This window comes from Squalius cephalus (genome assembly GCF_949319135.1).
Source record: "Squalius cephalus genome assembly, chromosome: 2".
NCBI classification, from domain to species: Eukaryota; Metazoa; Chordata; class Actinopteri; order Cypriniformes; family Leuciscidae; genus Squalius; species Squalius cephalus.
In genome coordinates, this window is record NC_137123.1 from 17,554,602 (window position 1) to 17,574,278 (window position 19,677).

The 19,677-nt window shown below is 37.5% G+C and overlaps 1 protein-coding gene across 1 annotated transcript; it reads right to left on the reverse strand.

Moving 5' to 3' along the window:
• Positions 1-7,543: 7,543 nt before the first annotated feature.
• On the reverse strand, positions 7,544-19,539 carry smarca5 (SNF2 related chromatin remodeling ATPase 5). Its single transcript, XM_079847395.1, has 24 exons — positions 19,265-19,539; positions 18,051-18,173; positions 17,760-17,926; positions 17,323-17,423; positions 17,113-17,213; positions 16,727-16,906; positions 16,474-16,629; positions 16,261-16,392; positions 16,024-16,092; positions 15,473-15,582; positions 15,077-15,303; positions 14,861-14,982; positions 14,109-14,261; positions 13,772-13,904; positions 13,038-13,186; positions 12,804-12,923; positions 12,610-12,717; positions 12,396-12,509; positions 11,517-11,639; positions 11,192-11,324; positions 10,988-11,106; positions 9,801-10,013; positions 8,190-8,300; positions 7,544-8,080 (listed from the first exon to the last, which is right to left on the reverse strand). Exons 1-24 carry the CDS (start codon positions 19,343-19,345, stop codon positions 8,015-8,017), a joined length of 3,111 nt encoding a protein of 1,036 aa, XP_079703521.1. The 5' UTR covers positions 19,346-19,539; the 3' UTR covers positions 7,544-8,014.
• Positions 19,540-19,677: the final 138 nt, after the last annotated feature.

Here is a 19,677-nt window from a genome sequence, read left to right on the forward strand (position 1 = left end):
ATCGTTTATCAGCCAATGGCTCCATGAGAAACTCAAGAGCTCATTAAAAAGTTTATTCATTAAGTGGACTCTATTCACTGTTTGACTGTTGTGGCGAGTGTTGCGCTGTAGTGCTGCTTAACAGGGCATTTAATTATAGAAGCGTCAGTGAGCTGTGAAATACTGTCACATCCACAGGAGTCCCGTCACCAGTTCACCGGCAGAGGTCTCTACCATCAGAGTGCAGATACTGTCCCATCTCATCACTGTCATTGGTGCGTTATTGCGCTTTTTGCATTTCTTGCCCCCAATTACAACCTTGTCAGCGGTTTTCTCAGCAATTCTGGGCATTCACCCTGTGTTTATTCCCAATTGATCATTTTTCTAACCAATTATGTCTCTGCGTGCCTGGATATCATAATAAACTTGGGAAACTCTGAAAGTTTGGTGGTTTTGAACTTAATCCTGAACAGTTATACACGCTTTCTACACGGTACACTTTCATCTGTAAACACTGATTCGAATGTTGCAGATGCAAGAGATTATTAACAATGATTAGACAAGAACATTAAAATTTGTCCATCTGTTTAATAAATAAGTAAATGCCACATTACTCCACTCAGGATGTTGTTGGCCTATACACAACTGTCATATAATTAAATTCGGTCATCATTTACTCACCCTGTATGAATCTGTATGACTTCCTTTCTTCTGTGTGGAGACTTCGACCATAAAATAAAGGTCATTAAGGTCTAATGCCATTTTATTTTTGCACAAACGGTTCAACATAATATAACTGGATACATTTTTCATTTTAAATATTAAAATTTAAAAAGTTGAAACATTCTTCAAAATTAATGGATGGATGGACGGATGGATGGACAGTTGAATGGGCGGATGGATGGACAGATGGATGGATGGATGGATGGATGGATGGATAGTTGGATGGAGGATGGATGGAAGGATGGTTGGACAGATGGAGGAATGGACAGTTGGATGGATGGATGAATGGACAGTTGGATGCATGGATGGATGGACGGATGGATGGACATATGGATGGACGGTTGGATGGATGGATGGATGGATGGACAATTGGATGGACAGATGGATGGACAATTGGATGGATGGATGGACAGATGGAGGAATGGACAGTTGGATGGATGGATGGATGGATGGATGGATGGATGGATGGATGGATGGATGGATGGACAGTTGGATGGACAATTGGATGGATGGATGGATGGACAGATGGAGGAATGGACAGTTGGATGGACAATTGGATGGATGGATGGACAGATGGAGGAATGGACAGTTGGATGGATGGATGGATGGACAGTTGGATGGACGGATTGATGGACAGTTGGATTGATGGATGGATGGTTGGAAGGATGGTTGCATGGACAGATGAACAGACATAAAATAAGGTAAATATGGTCTAATGCCATTTTAATTGAGCAATAAATGGTTCAACATACTATAATTGGACAAAAAATGGTTTAAATATTCTTCAAAATGAATGTTTCAACTGTTTTTGTTTATACTTCTAAAACTAAATACAGCACGTAAAAGCATGCGATTATACAAAGCATATGAATATTTAATAAAGTTAGTATTGGTTAGTTGTGATCAAACATTACTGAGTGCAGCTTTAAGATGCAGTGACGAGGATCTAATAAATGAATAAAAAACGGGAAAAAGGCAAAGTATAAGCTGAATACAGGGCAAAAATGTTAAGGAATATTAATGAGGTGGCATGCAAATATGGCCATTTATCTAGTCTGGGGGAACTAATTGGGGTTTATCTGATGCCTAGAGCAGTCCATCTCCAGAGACAGTGTTTAGATGATCTCAGGGTTTAACAACTGTGCGGTAAATCCCACGAAACCACCAGCCCATTAACCAGGAGACACGGCAGCCATGCACTGAGGAATACCATCACACGCTGAGAGCCTAATAGACATTTGGCTGTTTCATAGAATAAAAGCAATTGAATCCCTATTACTTACGTAGTTCATGACATCCTTCCCATTTACAAATTAAGGAACCAAAGCAAGATTCTAAAACAGATTTCAATCCTAAATACCAATTGCTTTTATTTTGCACAGGGATAGAGTAATGTTTGTCCTTGTGCAAAACTAATTATCATTCCCTTGGGATGCAGGGAAAAATACAGTGTGAAATTATGGATTCTACACATATTCTTTATGTTATTTCTTGCCTGCCATAGTCTAGATTTTATCATGTCCAACCCTTCAGAGTGTTTGAATACCGCTAGAGTCATTTTTGCTGATGGGGACTTTTCCTTTTTTCCTCCCAAGACAAGTGTGAACCTATTAGATTTACTTAAAAAAAATATGATTAACATTAAAATTCATTATTTTTAATGTAATTTAAATCTGACGGTGATATTGAGTTTTAAAACATTCAAATGTTATAAGTTTAATTCCTTAACTTTTTACTGCTTAGGTAGGCTTATCTCTTTTAAGGTCGTGACACCAAGTCGACGTCAAAGAAGTAGCTTTCAGGGAAGTTGGCAGCCCAAAAAACGAAATAATCCCCAAAATTATGCAATTCATTTGTGCTACGCTTGTGCCGCAAAAACAAATGTTTTAGTCACACAGTGAAATTTGCCTTGCTGATAAGTCTGGGATATTTGTTCAACAATATTATTGATCTGACTGCACTGACACTAATGGACGAGAACTGAACTGAGCTGGACGATGCATCACTGTTTTCTACAGAGCTTTTTTACAGATGAAATGAACTAAATGATGATCTTTACAATAGAACTGAATCAACTAACTTCAGCTGAACAATGATACTATATTTTATGTGAAATTAACTCTGTTTGCATCGCTGAATCATTCTCCTGCTATCACTGATTTGAAACAATCTGTATTGTAGAGCGCTATATAAATAAAGGTTAAAAAAATATATCATATCAATCATCATGAATAATCATTCATCAAAATTTCCAGTTCAAATTCAATTTGTCAGAGCATTCAGAGCATGTTGCAGGCTATTACAGATCATTTTGCTATTTGGCACACAATCTCTTTACCAGGACCCTGCTGCGGTCACTTGATAAATGCAGGATATGAATACGTTGCATTCGATTTCACACTGCCAAGTCATATTCTGCCAGTTTTTATTTTATAATGAATTGTATTGCAGAAGCCTGGTTTGCAGAATGGTGTAAGGAGTCCTGAACGTATCCTTTGAACGTCTGTTATCATCAAAACCACATGTAAAGGAAGTAATGTTAACCACTGCACAATTTCTTGGTGCCCTGGAGATTCGGAAGTTTTCAAGACACTGAATGAATCAATGTGTTCTGCACATATGTTTTTTTTTACATAACAGATCAGTTCCAGCCAGCTGATCAGGACTTACAATAAATCATGTGAAGAAACGCTGTAAGTTTACAGTATGCTAGCATGCAATTTAAAAACAGATACACGAGTGGAATTGGTTAGTTTGTTAAAATAATCGAAATAAAAATTAAGTTTCATCCAAGCTGACACAAAAATTATTATTTACTTAAAAAAAAAAAAAAAAAAAAAAAAAAAAAAAAAAATATATATATATATATATATATATATATATATATATATATTTTTTTTTTTTTAATAAATACATATGTAGATGTAATTAATAAATGAATATTCATATTAAATAAATTCATGATAATACATAAATATTTGTATAAAATAAATAATAATATTCATATTACATAAATTCAAATTAAACATATAAAATGATATTATGTAAATAACTAGATTTGTAAAGATTGTGAACAAACTTTGATGTTGGCTTGAGAAAGTCTGAAAGTTTGAAGTAACTGTAAAAGCTTGAGGTGTGAAATAGTTTAGATAGAGAAAGAGAGTTTAAAAAGCTTGAAGGTTTTAAGTTTGAATCAATTTTAAAAGTGCAAAGTTTGACAGTGAAAAAATTGTTTGCTGTGCAGTTGGTAGGGTATTTTGGGTGGTTGCTAGGGTGTTGCTATGCGGTTGCTAGGGATGTGTCCTAAGTTGAAAACCGAATTCAGAAAGGAAATAGATAGATAGCGAATACAGAAAGGAAATAGATAGATAGATAGATAGATAAATAGATAGATAGATAGATAGATAGATAGATAGATAGATAGATAGATAGATAGATAGATAGATAGATAGATAGATAGATAGATAGATAGATAGACCGTTGAGACTAAACTTCAAAAATTCCATCAACTGAAGACTGAATGTTAAAACACACACAGAGATCACTCAGCAAACACTTAGCACCAAAAGCTCAACCCAAAACTGCTCAACGCGTTCAGTCTGCAACATCTGAGGCTCGTGGCTGAACACCTCGGGGCTTCGGCTCTTCGCCTCCAGCCAGACTGCGATTAAACACAGAAAGTGGCCAGAGAGGATGCCAGAGGGTCCAACAGGGGAGTCTGAAGGCTTTTTACAGCTTGTTTTTAAAAGGCACATGTGGTCCACCAAAGATTTGAGGACGCTCTTGGCAAATAAGCTTTCAAAGCAACGCACGCAACGGACACACTGCATTATTCACAAGCCCAGGTGACTGTAAACAAGATAAGAGGAAGAAATGTCTCGGTCAGGATGAGGAGAATGTGGGAAAAGTGCAGAAACGGCGACAGATGATACACACAGGAAGAGTGAGACTCTTTTAACAACATTCACATTAACAGCGTTGACTAAAAAAGCGGCCCGATTTGAATGTGAAATATATCAGAGCATTTTAAACACATAAAACAGTTGCTGGGAATGGGATCAGATATCCCAATACCAACAATATAACAGACGACAAAACAACACTGATCATGATAACTGCTCCAAATTCCTGATTCCTGCTGTTTTCTTCTTCAGCCTCAGTTAATGCACAGAACACCATCAGAAACAGACAAACGGTCAGTGATACATTGCGTATGTGTGTTGGATCAATGCGTCCTCCTTTTACCATTCATTCACCATCAGTTCTGTGCAGCTTCTTTAATCTTTAATCTCGTTCACATCCTCAATGAGGAGCGATTTAATGGCTTCTGCTGGCTTTATTCAGACATTCACCTTCAATGTAATGAGAGACAACGATGTTCCACAGGCTTATTCGTCTCAACTGTCCAATCGATTCCTCACACTTGCAATTCACACGATTAACAGGCAATCACAATCACAAAACCCGGAAAAGACTGATAGCAAACCTCCTTTATTGTAGATATATTTTTTTCAAAGACCAGATATTTACAGATTTATTTACAGAAAACATGCATGAATTACTGTTAAAGTTCCCCTGTGGTGAAAATCAAGCTTTTATATGTTGTTTATATTTCTTTGTGGTGTTTTTAACGTGCTTCAAGACAAACCTTGCGCAAATTCATAAGTCAACACCATTGCTGAGTATTTTCTCCTTAAAGGGGTGGTATAATACCCTTTTCACAAGATGTAAAATATAATTTTATATAGCATGTTAAAATTGTCACTTATTGAGGGTGAGCAAAAACGCACCGTTTTTGTGTGTGTCCCTTTAAATGCAAATGAGCTGCTGCTCCCGGCACAGGGGGCGGAGCTTCAACAGTTTGTGTCCTTTTACCTCACACAGACATGCAAAATTTCTAAGTGACATGTAGAATGCAACGGGACATTTCTGAATGTTTAGTTGATGAATTATTGTAGCTTATATGTGTAGTAATCTTCTAGTCATTGATTAACATATTCTGTCTTGATAATCTATAAATCGTGTTCCAGGGGGCGGGATTTATGTAAATTCTAGGGTTAGTGATGTCACTAACCCGGGAGGAATGTCGTGTAGTCTCTACCAGCCGTTTGTTGTAGTCCTTAAAAAGCAATTTCTTTAAAAGAAAATATCTCCCTTTGCTTTGAACTTTACGCGTCGTAACTTTGCAGATGTTGCTTATGCTCAAACAACAACATTACACACTAACTAAAGTTAGAAAAGTGAAATCATATTCAACCACCCTTTTAAAACTGCAATCGCTGGTGTTTCTGACGTCACAAACTACCGTGTAACCAATCAGATCAACTTGTGATCGTCAACGAGTGGATCTCTGAGCTCGTGTGAGTGAGTGGAGGTGGGGCTCATTTGCATATTCATAGAACCGCCTATACTAAATGAGGCAAGGGTGTAGAGTTACTTTCAAGCTATTTTGTGGCATGAAGTTTTTTTTTTCAAGAAACTCTTGAATATTTTGGTGATCAAATATGATTTTTAGAGGTTAAAAGTATTGACTGCAGGGGGACTTTAAAGAGCAAAAGAGCTACAACATACAGCAATGTCAAATCAACCAAATTTCAGAAATGTCCCCGGCTCAAATTTTTTATTTTGTTCATATTTTTTCTGAAGAAAGATAAACATAAATAGTGGAGAAAGCCAAAACATTAAATGTCACAGATGTTTATTTACTGAGTGGTCCACTGCTTTGTAAAGGGGGGTCAAAATGACAATTTTCAACTGAGTTTTGGAGCCAAATTACCAGGTGTAAAAATGACTTTAGAAAAATGGCAGCATCATTATTTTTATTTTTACACAGAAATTGGTAGGTCTGTTAGTAAAATCTGTTGACTTAAGCAATCTGTGTTGCATTATATGCCAATGGTGACAGCTAAAAATGGGGGGGGGGGTTAGATTTTAGATTTTGGTTTTTAACAAACTTTTTTTTTTGGTTTGTTTGGGGCCTATATGTCTCAATTCCAGAGATATTTGGATCTCAAAAGAGCTCTTAGAGTAAATTGTTAAATTGTATACATTCCCAGTGGTCAAAAACCAAGCTGATACTGAACAGCTGAAGAACAAGTAATGTTGAAACTATAAAGGTATCTCTCTTTTTCTTCTTTTATTTCTTCTTAATGCTACTGTGCTTTTACTGCAGGCCATCTTCAATAGCACTACAGTAGTTAACCATGACAAACTGCTGCTGTGTTTCCATAAAAACAGCAACAGCGCCACCTTCTGCATCAACCACACACGATTTCCATATCAGAAGAGATTATTTCCAGATATTACACAAATACACACACACACACACACACACACACACACCATCATCATTCATGACAATAGCTAATATTTTTAAAAACATTTAAAAATGCTTGGAGACACCAGTATAATTTCTGCTTGAGTGAAAAGAAGCCTTCTACTGCCAATTTATTTATTTATAGGCCTATTTGTTATTTATTTTGCAAGGATTTTTAATCATTATATATTCATACAACCGCATATACTAAATGAGGCAAGGGTGTAGAGTTACATTTAAGCTATTTTAAGGCATGAAGAAATTTGTTTCAATGAAAAAGTTTAAATATGTCATTTTGGTGATCAAACATTTAAGGGATAAAATTGACAACGTTATTAACAAAAAATTAACGTTTGTACTCGGTTTACTTTTTTTACCCAACTTTATCTGTTAACATTTCCTTATGAATTACATTAGGTAAGACTTTTTACAAGAATTTAACCATTTTGGTTTATAAAAAAAAAAAAAAAAAATGCTTGATTTTTCTTCCTTGAGAGGATTTTTCTTAAGCAAGACCCAAACTTTGCAAAACTCAGTGTATTGTTGGATATGCATAAAAATACTAATTAATTATACTAACATTAATATACAAGCTGAAGAGATTACATTTATTTGGAGGAAATATACGGAGCAGTGTTTATAAAAAACATCATTTATTAGTCATGTTCCAATTGACTATTCAACTGAGGGTACAGAGACAATCATGAAGATGCTTATAATGAGAGGAAAGACGGCAAATCAAATTGATACAAGCAAATGGAATGTGGTAAAAAAAAAAAAAAAAAGTTGGCATAAATACAAAACACAACTGACAGCACAGCCGTAGTACATTATATAACTAAAAGAGAGATCTAATTTACAACTCTACACCTTGTTGAAAAGGTCAAGCTACTTGGAGGCGAGGTTCAGTGCTGCAAATCCATAACCCGTAACAATAATTGCAAGTATATTGCTGTACTGAAGGTCCTCGCCGAGAGAGGCGTGACGCCTGGCCGTTCACAGTTTGAGCTTTTTCCTGCGGCCACGTCCATCAGGCGTCCCGTCCTGCTTGCGTTTCTGGGCCTACGGGGAAAGAGGAACAGGTCATTAAATATTACTCTCCAACTGATGAGCTCATCTTCAATATTTCCAGCAGCTGCTGTGATGAAGAACATGACTGGCACAAGCTCACCGAAGACGTGCGAGGGCCTCTCTTCTTCTTCTCTGCTTTCTCTCGCTCCTCCAACTCCATGTTCTCACGTTCAATGAGCGTGATGAGTGTGTTACATCTCCTCTGGAGCTCCTGTGGTCACATAAACACATATACAGAACCGAGTTAGGACTTTCTGAAAGTTCATACTTAAATAGGAACAGAATCCGTTTCCCCAAATGCATTAAATCAGCAATCAAAATCAAGAGCAATAATCGACAATGATTGTGCCACTATTGCAGCCCTCTTTTTTTAATTCATAATTTCATTTATTTGCATTATGCAATTATTGTTGTGTAAATGCATGTAAGCAGCATTAAACAGTCTGTAAATAAACACAAATGCCATGTCAGATGCATCTTCTGTTTCACCTTGGCTGTTTAAAATAGCTTTTGTTGATGCTGATAAAACTGTATTAGTAACAAGTCTATAGTAGTCTGATTGTAACTGGTTAAATTTGAGTCTTTGAGTCTTTGACAAGACAACACATATACATTCAATAATAGTGGTGGGAGAAAAAAATCGATCCATCGATGCATCGCGATTCTCTCTCCAACGATTCTGGATCGATTCTGAGAATTTCAGAATCGATTCTGAGCTTAGTTTATAACCAGATGTGCGATGACGCAGAGTTTGCTTTAGAAACACCCGTCTTCTGCTTGCTAACAATTCCCCACACACGTACCTTCAGTAAAATAATATTTAATAAAGTTCCGTAAGGTTGAAACGAATTATAAGGACATTTACAGGCTTCATTGTACAGGATGCGCTGTGAGAGACGCGCATGTTTGATGTTACACTTGAAGTGTGCTGTCTCGCGCGTCGATATTCTCCTTAAAAATGCTCTACGAAGTCATCGTTTATGTGGTTTGGAATGCAGTGGACTTATATATTTAAAATATGAACCTCGCTAACAGAAGGCTGCTTTCAGTTTCAAATGCTGATGCGCGCTTTGTGTTGACTGCTCGCGCATGCGGCTGTGCGACTCCGTGTAAGTGGTTTAATATACTTGTGCAAAATGAACGTAAACACAGCAAGTTATGTCTTAAGGGATTAAACGGTGAGGACAAACCACATTACTACTTGTATTTAAAAAGAGATCCGAGCGTGAATGCAGCTAAATAGATATCTAAGATATCTCAGTCTAATAAGATGTCAAAGTAAAAAACAAAAGTATGATGAAAATAAATCACTCACAGTTCTTGAATGGAAAATGTTCAGATAATCTTAAATACTGAAAGCACTCTTCTGTTTCTTTGTCATTTGTTTCTATGCTTCTCTTTATTATTTGCTATTTATATGGTTTGAAGTTATATTAGTTTAAAATTCTTAAAATAAAACTGTTTTAATGTTTTATTTATTTTATTTGTAATTATAAAAAAAATAGACTACTTAATTACTTATGTAAACTAATGAATTAATGGGGGGGGGGGGGGGGGGGGGTAGATAAAGAATCGTTCTGGAATCGGATCGTGACTCCCAGAATCGGAATCGGATCGGATCGTGAGGTGACTGAAGATTCCCACCTCTATTCAATAAAAGGCAATTATAAAAAAGCCACTTATAATGGAAATGAAACCTGATGAATCTCACCATGGCCGTGCGGGACTTGAGGAACCAATCAAAGCGGAACTGGGGCGAGTTGCGAATGCACTGGCGCAGCTCATCATAAACGCTCTCCTTGTCGAAGCCCAGTTTGTGCAGCATGCAGATGAGAAATCTGTCCTCCTCCTCGGTGTAGTTCTTCCCTTTGTTTGTGCCATACGAGATCCTGAGCTGATGGAACGGCGCCTTATAACGGCCAATCTGGAGAGAGAAACAATATAGAGAATAGCTAAAGCTTTTAGAGATATTGTGGAATTGAAGTAACAGGAACTTAAGTGTCGTCCTCTTATTCATTTAATAACTTTTTCTTACAACGAAAGCAACTGAACATTTAAATGGAACAAAACATGCAGTAAACAAATGTTTAAAGAACTATAATAAAGAATGAGATCCTTTTCAGATATCTGGCATGTTTTAGTCCAGAGTAAAATGTGAAAATATTTGTGAAAGCAAATGTTTGGAAATAAATAAAGTCTTTAAGAACTTTTAGTGAATACAAAAAATCATGTAAATACTGTTTGACTTGTCAATGACAAGCAGTATCAGAAACAAAGTAGCAGTCGGTTTTCTCCAAGCGCCACCTACTGTCAAAAATTGAAAATGCATTTTTATTCAACCAGTCTCCACTCGTTTCGCCATCACTGCGTCCGAATATATGCCTACTTCCATACTATATAGCAGGTGAAAAACAGTATGTGTGCTGAGTAGCATGTCTGAATTCATAGTATTCATAAAACAATAGGTAAATTGTCCTCGGATGACCTACTACTTCCAGCGTGATTCTGAAGTGTGCATACAATGGACACTTCACTATCCCATGAGGCCATGGGAGAGGATTAATGAATGGCAGTGAAGAAACTCTACTGACGCCATAGGTCACATAACAGTGACAACAATGCGGATGTAGTACGTCTGATTTACTTTAAGGGATGAAAAGTTTCAAAACAAATGTAGTACCTACTACACAACATGCGATTTCGGATGTGACTTCACATCCAAGTTAAGGATGTTTACATTAGATTACGCATGCCTCCTTTAAGCAGCACACACACACACAGTGTTGTTCAATTCAACCGGTTGATGGAAAAGAAGCATCCAGACAATTTGTAATAAGACATCTAGACTACATTATACGATAACAATCCCATGCATGTTCATTATGTAGTGTGGCTCACTTTAGAGTCCAGTGCTTTCTTGATGCTGATTCTCCTCTGGATTCTGGCCTCTCCTCTCTCGATCTGAGCCATGATCTTCTCAATGTCCTGCAGCTCATTGCAGCGCTCCCAGAACACAGCTGCACACAAAGACAACACACCTCAATCATACGCTTCCTGTATACGACAGGCAGTGTTTCAGCAACAGGCAGCGTTTCAACATACCAGAATATTCCATGACCTCCTCTGGGGTTTTGCCTTCGACCTCCCGGGCGATGTTCTCGATGTCATCTCTTCCCCACTTCTCATTGGCCTTGATGAACTGGTTAAAGTCACGCTTGGTCCAAATGGTAAAACCCTGGATATAGAGGACATAACGAATGAACACCAGTACACAAACATCTTCTCATGAGGGCACAATTTAGATTAGTAGAAGAAGTTTCATGTTAATGCAGTGGGATTAATTATACTTAAAGGTGACATGTAAGAATGAGAAGATAGGGAAGTGCAGTCCACTGGGTTGGCACATGAAGTCCCTGATGGGATTTACCTGTGAGAGGAGGTTCTCCTTCTCCTCCAGCTCTTCCTCATTAAGTGGTTCAGCTTCGTCGATCTTGGCCTGTTCCTCTTTCTGCATTTGGGCTGAGTTGGGCAGATCAGGGTTTCTTGGCACCTGTTAGCACAGAGACATTATACATTAGGAACATCAGAAGGGATGATTGCATTATTCACCGCTTCACTAAACTGCATGTTAATGTGTGGACAATCTGGACATACTGAATGTCAACATGAAACTTCATTTCAAATCCATTTTACTTTTGTAACGAATCATATTTGTGAGTAAAATATTTTTTTTTTTCGAGCAACACTGATGACTCATTCACAATAAGACTCAGAGTGTGTATTAAGAAAGTAAGGTATCATTCAAATGTCAGTAAGACTTTTTTTTGAAGAAAAAATTAATGCTTTTTATTCAGTAAGGACACATTCACCTGATCAAAATTGACAGTAAAGATATGTTTCAAAAGATTTATTTCAAATAAATGCTGTTCTTTTGTACTTTGTTCATCAAAGAATCCTGAAAAAAATGCATCACCGTTTCCACAGAAATTTACAACAAAACTGTTTTAATCATTGATGATAATCAGAAATGTTTCTTGAGCATCAAATCAGCATATTAGAATCATTTCTGAAGGATCATCATGTGACACTGAAGACTGGAGTAATGATGCTGAAAATTCAGCTTCGGATCACAGCAATTTTAACATATTTACATAGAAAACAGATATATTAAATTGTAATATTTCACAATATTACAGTATTTTTAAATAAATGCAGCCTTGGTGAGCAGAAAAGACTTCTTTCATTCAAAAGACATTTGAATGGTAGTGTACCTTGACCCCAAACTTGAACTTCAACACAAACACACCTTGTAGCCAATAGTCTTCCTGTAATATAGGATCTCCTTCTCCAGCAGCTCGAACAGCCGAGGGGGGAAAAACTGGAAGTCTTGAACATTGGGCTGTTTGGGAGGACGAGGAGCCTGAAGGAATCAGAAAAAAAAAGTCCATTAGGAAAGCTCTAGAGAAGAGGCTTCCAATTCAAACGGCCATTACGGTCAACAGTGGAAGAACTAATAATACCTTTGGTGCTTTGGGCTCGCTGACACGCAGGGCCTCTCTGAAGTACGCATCCACGGCGTAGTTCGCCTTGCGCTCTCTCTTGGGTGGCTCAATCCAGTTAGTGATGACCTGCGGAGGAGGAGAGTTCACATCAGTATATCACATTTACATGTTGCACATGTACAATGTGCATGTTGCAGTTTGTAATGTATTACCTTTTTCTTTTCTCTGTAATCTTCACCCTCAAAGTTGTACACGCTGTTCTCGGTGTCCATGGTGAAGTTTTTCAGCGAGCTTTCTCCAAGATTGGCCAGCTTTTCCTTCATCTCCATGGTCTGAAACGAAGATTAGAAGTGTCATAAAGAGCATTGCTCTGAATGAACTGAAACATTGTGCTCATTTTTATACTTCTGTTCAGCGAGGCAGTTTCCTAAGATTAAAGGTCATACCTTCTTCTCTCCTCTCTCCAAGATGGCATCAATGTCTTCATCTGTGATCTCACTCTCCTTGGAGGCGAACACGTGAGTGGCACCATGGCGAATGATGGACAGCATCTCATCTTTGCCCAGTTTGCTCATGTTTGGATCGACCAACCTGCCTGTAGGGAAGCAATAGTACAAATGTTTAAAATTAATCAATAAATAAAAATTATATATACATTATATATATATATATATATATATATATAGTGTGTGTTTACTTTTCATAATTTAAAATAAAATGACAAAATCATAAATATATAAAATAAATAATATTGAAGTATATGAAGTAATTTAAAAAGCTAACATTTTCAAAACATGATTAAATTTTTTGAAAAAAAGATGTCTAACCATTTTTATAAATATGAATAAAGTTGGAGTATTTATTTGTGTGGGTGTATTTCATAATTATTTAATTAAACTACAAAATAATAAATGTATATAAAATAAAGTATAAAGCAATCATTTAAGTAAATGAAAATTGAAGTATGAAGTAAAATAAACTTTTCTTAAACTCTACTTAATTAAATTGGAAAGCAATAGAATTAATGTTTAAAATCATTCAATAAAATGGTGAAATAATTATGTTATGAAAAATAAATTTAAATAAAAAGATTTTTGTGATTACATTCATTAGAATATATTTTTATTTATTACAAATATTAATAACTTAAGTAGCTGATGATGTTTGTTTCACGTCTTACCTTGTTGAATGACAATGGAGTCCAAGCGGAGCTTCATTTCTGCACGCTCCACGATTCTTTCCTCAACTGTATTTTCCGTGATGAATCGGAACACGCGCACCTGTTTCTTTTGACCAATCCTGTGGGCACGATCCTGAACAGAGAAGATCCAATGAAAATGAATTAAAATTCCACACCAGAAGAGGTTTGATGCTGCTTCGAAGAAAAGTACTTTTTAATAAATCAACAAGTCTGATGAAAGGAGAATGCAAGGTGCTACCCATGAGTCCAAACATCAAAGCAACAACAAATACATTGAGTAAACTTGTAGAAAAAAGATGCCAGCATGAATATTGACCATAGCCTGAAGATCCACTTGAGGATTCCAGTCAGAGTCGTAGATGATGACGACATCAGCGGTGGCCAGATTGATCCCGAGACCTCCCGCTCTGGTGCTCAACATGAACAGAAACTTTGAGCTGTTGGGCTCATTGAAGGCATTGATGGAAACCTGAGGAGATGAGACGAATGTTACAGATTTTATCCTCAATCATTGGTGCTTATTTAATACTAAACTGTTCTGCTGTACAAAGAGAAAAGCAAAATACTTTGAAATGCATACGCAAACACGCACTCAAGATAGCACATCATATGTGACCCTGGACGACAAAACCAGTCACATGGGTCAATTTTTCGTAATTGAGATTTATACATCATCTGAAAGCTGAATAAATAAGCTTTCCATTGATGTGTGGTTTGTTAGGATAGGACAATATTTGGCCGAGACACAACTATTGAAAATCTGGAATCTGAGGGCGCAAAAAAATCAAAACATTGAGAAAATCTCCTTTAAAGTTGTCCATTTATGTTGGCGATTGTGCTGCATTCACTCACAAAAATAAATGTTTTATATATTTACGGTAGGAAATTTACTAAATATCTTCAAGGAACATGATCTTTACTTAATATCCTATATGATTTTTGGCATGAAAGAAAAATCTATAATTTTGACCCATACAATGTATTGTTGGCTACTGCCACAAATATACCCTTGCGACATGTGACTGGTTTTGTGATCCAGGGTCACATTTGAGAAAATCACTTTCATACCTGTCGCTCCTCGTGAGGAGTCTGTCCATCCAGACGACAGTAAGCATAGTTACGCCACATACAATAATCCTCCAGAATGTCCAGCACCCTGGTCATCTGACTGAAGATCAGCACACGGGACCCTGCAGGAAGAAAACAGAGCAATGTTCAAAGCAACATGTCAAGACCATTCCAATGTTTACATTGGCAAAATACTTCCAGCAACAAAGTGGTCACCTTGCTCTTTCAGCTTGGGTAGCAGCTTGTCCAGCACCACCATCTTCCCACCGTTGACCACCAGGTGGAGGTCAGTGGTGTAGGGTGGACCCGGCTCCGCCCCATCAAACAAGTAGGGGTGGTTGCAGCATTTCCTGAGCTGCATCAGCACGTTCAACAGGCGCATTTTGTCCATCTTACCCGCAGAGTTCAGAATGTCAATATCCTTCATCAAGATCTTGGTGTACCTAAAGAGAACAAGAAAAGGTCATTATTTTTCTGTTGATTCTGACACTTTGTCCAATAGACTAAAAACATTTGTGATCATATTCCCGATTTTGCCCTTAAAAAAAAAAAAAGTCTAGTAAATCAACCAACCACCATATATTTTAGGCATTTATTATTATTAATATTTACCATTCTCTCTGCATCTTGCTGAGCCCAATATACATTTTGATTTCCTTTTTGGGGAGGAGAGACTTCTCCACATCAGCTTTGATACGCCTCAGCAGGAATGGACGAAGTACCTGTATCATTAGGACATTTATTAGTCACACTGCACATGAAGAAAACTGAAAAGAAGTTGCTTAAAAAAAATATCCATCATTCTTTTCATCATTATATTTTAACAATTAAAAAAGGAAATACATGTTAAATAAATGTTATACACAAAAATTAGTCAAAAAATAGTCAACATTTGAAGTGGCTCAAAAAAAAGTTCAAAGTTTTCTTAAGACAACAGGTATTGTTCAAAATTCATGTACCACTTTGATAAAGGTTTTGATCCACTTTAAATGTTGACTACTGTGTGTAATGTGTGTATATATATATGTGTGTGTGTGTGTGTGTGTGTGTTTTATTTTTTGCATTAAGAAAACGAAGCCTACATACATACTAGGGTCCAAAAATCAGGCTTTAATTTCTTAATATAAAATACATTTTCCATTTTTATTCTTAATTGCACTTACAGTATGAAGACGTTCCACCAGTTTTGTGTCACCCAGACAGTTATTGGTGTCAAACCAGGAGTCAAAATCCTGCACAAAGTGGAAAGACAAACTTAGTCCAAACGAACACCTTCAATAACAGAGTTACATCTATAACAGATTCTGATGAAACATGAAGTTGACCCTACCTAACCTAAATAAAATCCTTGAACAACATGATGTCAAAGAACGCAAAACAGAACTGAGTGAAAGTGGCACCTCTGAGGAGTTGAAGACGTCCGGCAGCAGGAAGTTCAGCAGCGCCCACAGCTCATGAAGGTTGTTCTGCAGTGGGGTTCCAGTCAGCAGCAATCGATTCGTAGTCTTGAACTCTCGCACAATCTCTGAAAGCTGAGAGAAAAACGTTTACATTAATATTTATATGTGTAGAAGCTTTATTTTTATTTATTTATTTTTTTTCAAACTGCAAACCTTCGATTTCTCATTCTTGATACGGTGAGCCTCATCAATGACCAGGTATCTCCAGTTGAACTTTTTGAAGACGGCCCTCTCGATAATGACCATCTCATAGGAGGTAACGCACACATCCCATTCACCTGGCAGCAGCGTGTCACGGACAAAAGCAGTCTACAACCAGAACGGAGTTATTAGATGGTAAGAAGCTTAGAACAAAAAGCCAACCCAGCCCTACTTCACAATACAATCATTGCAAATCCCTACTTACTCTTTCTTCCCTGTCCCCGATGAGGCAGACTGCTCGTAGAGAGGGAACCCAGCGCTTGAACTCATTCATCCAGTTATACAGGGTGGATTTGGGCACCAGAACCATGTGAGGTCCAGGAATGTTTCTATAGTGCTTCATGTAGCCCAGCAGAGAGATGGTCTGAAGAGTCTTACCAAGACCCTGATGGGACAAGAAGTGTGAGAAATTTGATTAAAAGAAATTTCTAATTTCTGGTTGCGGAAATATTTTAGAGCTGAACATACCTACAAAAACTATAGGAGTTTACAGGACATTTTCAGACTTGGAATCAACCATTTAAAAAAAAAAAAAGATATATTTGTATATTTTATAATAAAATGAAAATGAATTGATGGGCGGAGTCATACCATTTCATCAGCAAGGATACCATTGATTCCATTCTCATAGAGGGAAATAAGCCAGTTCAGTCCACGGACTTGGTAGTCTCTCAGTTTGCCGGTTTTCACATCTGTCAAAAAACATTCATTAGCCATAAGCTATTTCTTTTTATTACCAAGAGGACATTGATATTATGTGATGCTACATTGACCATGTGTTTCACTGTGTGTAAAACTCACAAGAAGGCGAGTCGTCAAAACGTGTGCAAACGCTGGTGGTCTTGTTGCTCTCGCTCAGCAGCTCCTCATCCTCCTCCTGCTCAGTCCGACGGTGGCGGTTACTGAAAGAATTACAAATTATAAATCACAGTGTTTGCTAAGCCATATTCCGATTTTGGGTTTATTTCGATTAATCAAGCAGCCCTTGTAATAGTACCTCGTGCTACATACTATTAAAATACACATGAAATATCAATAGAGCAGAACAGATTTTAGTGTCAAGTAAAATTCCCACAAATTTTCTCCACAGAAATATATTTTTAATAATATCTTAACCTTTCAAGACAGACCTACAATGATAGGTTGTTAATCAATGGCAGAATGATTTGTATGAAGAAAACGCATGGGGAAAAACACTTCTGAAACCAATTCTGCTTAAAAAGTGTGGGAAAACTCACTCTCCCACAGAGAGCAGGTTCTGCTTCTCGTCTTTTTTGATGCGAGGGCGACCAGGCTTCATCTTCAGAGGTGAAGTCGGGGTCTTCTGGGCAGCTGGTTGGATGAAATGAGCAAACACTTCGGTCTGCTTCAGGAGGTACTCGAATCTGTTGGTCCGGTCTGTTTTCTGTTGAAACATAGCAGTTGCCGTCAACAATAGACGTGTCACGTCTACTTACAGGTCTTTCTTGTATAACTGTAATATGCCTTTGTAAGTATCTTTCATTGTTATGGAAGGCTAAACGCATTACCACTTTTTCTTCATATCCACCCGGCTGGTCCTTTCCCTTTGCTGAGGAAGGTGATGACGAGTGTGCTTCACTATCCATTGCTGTATCCGATGCTTCATCGGGCCCATTTTCTGAAGCATCATCCTTAAAGAGAAACAATAATGTATTTTATGCATGAACTGCAAGACGAAATATACATTTTAAAGCCAAGATTGATGGATGCAGATGCAGTAACATGCATGGGTGAATCGTTCACAATAAAATCCACAACATGCATTCAGTGATTAGGTTGAGTTTGATTCATGCTGGCTCTAAAGGGAAGTGGTTTTTCAATCAAGACATTTGATTGGACAACGTTTTGGAAACACACACGAGAGCAAAATGATGTCATTTTTTAAATAGCGTTTAAATCGTTTGATAAAATCGACTATGAGGAGTACATCATGAATATATAAATGACCTCAAAATAAATGTTTGCTTACGAAATATATCGCGTTATGAAGGCATACATTAGAAACGCGTCGTTATTTAATGACCGTTACTGCGATTCCAAACGCTCAACCAGAATCTCTGTTTTACAGTGAATTAAATAATAGTTTGGTTTGATATGAAACGCAGTTATCAACAGTGCTTTAAAAAAAATACTTAACAAGTAAACAAAATACGTCTAATTTAATGTCATTGTGCGGTGACTTTTGTGACATCGCGTCAATCGGTGGCGGGTAATTCCCCGTTCAACGTCACACAGGAAAACTTTTATTTTGAATTAAGTCTACAATAAGAAGAGTCCAAATGGATAACTGCAGCTTAAGCAATACAAAGAAAAAATATCGTCTGCCTGACCCATAACGTTACAAGCAAAATGTGCTTAATTCAAAGTAAATATAACAAAACAACACCACCACCATTGTGTGTCATATTAAGCTAACGTTAATTCAGACGTTAACAACACATCAAACTGGGCATCTCTATAACTCCATCCCTAAATCTGCCAATTCACCAGAGTAAAAAGTGATCAAATGTTGTTATGAGTGTGAAAATGGACGCCGATCTCCTAATCTATTCATCAGAGCCGGAACAATACATGCTAACAAAAACTTTCAGCTGCACTCTCACGAGACGCGCGCAGATGGTCCGTCGACGCTTCGCTTCCAGCTCCATCAGTCCGTGTTTTAAAGTCCCTGATGAACTGGGGTGTAATTATGAGTGTGATATGATGGAAATGAACCGCTCACCTCTACCGGACCGACCGACTCGAGTTTGCCCGGCTCTTCCCGCGGCTCCTGCTGCTCCATGCTGATTTCTGTTTGGGACATGTTTGGCTGGCTAAATCCGTTATTTCGCTATGGACACGAGTAATTCCGTTAAAAACAAGTCCGAAAAGACGAAAAAGTATATAGGTTTGATTGGAAAGTTTCAAAATATTGCCCAAATAGAGCAAGCACACCACGAGTCATTCGCGGCCCCCGGCTTTTCTGTTGACACTGTTCCCGCAAACGGGCCCGGCTACAGATATCGCGAGATTTCCGCAGAGTATGACGTCACCACAAACAGTACACGAGCCGCGAATGAATCTGTGTATGTTTATTACTATTCCTCGCGAAATGTATCTTCTTTATTACGTTCAAGAAAGATGTTTAATTCTTTA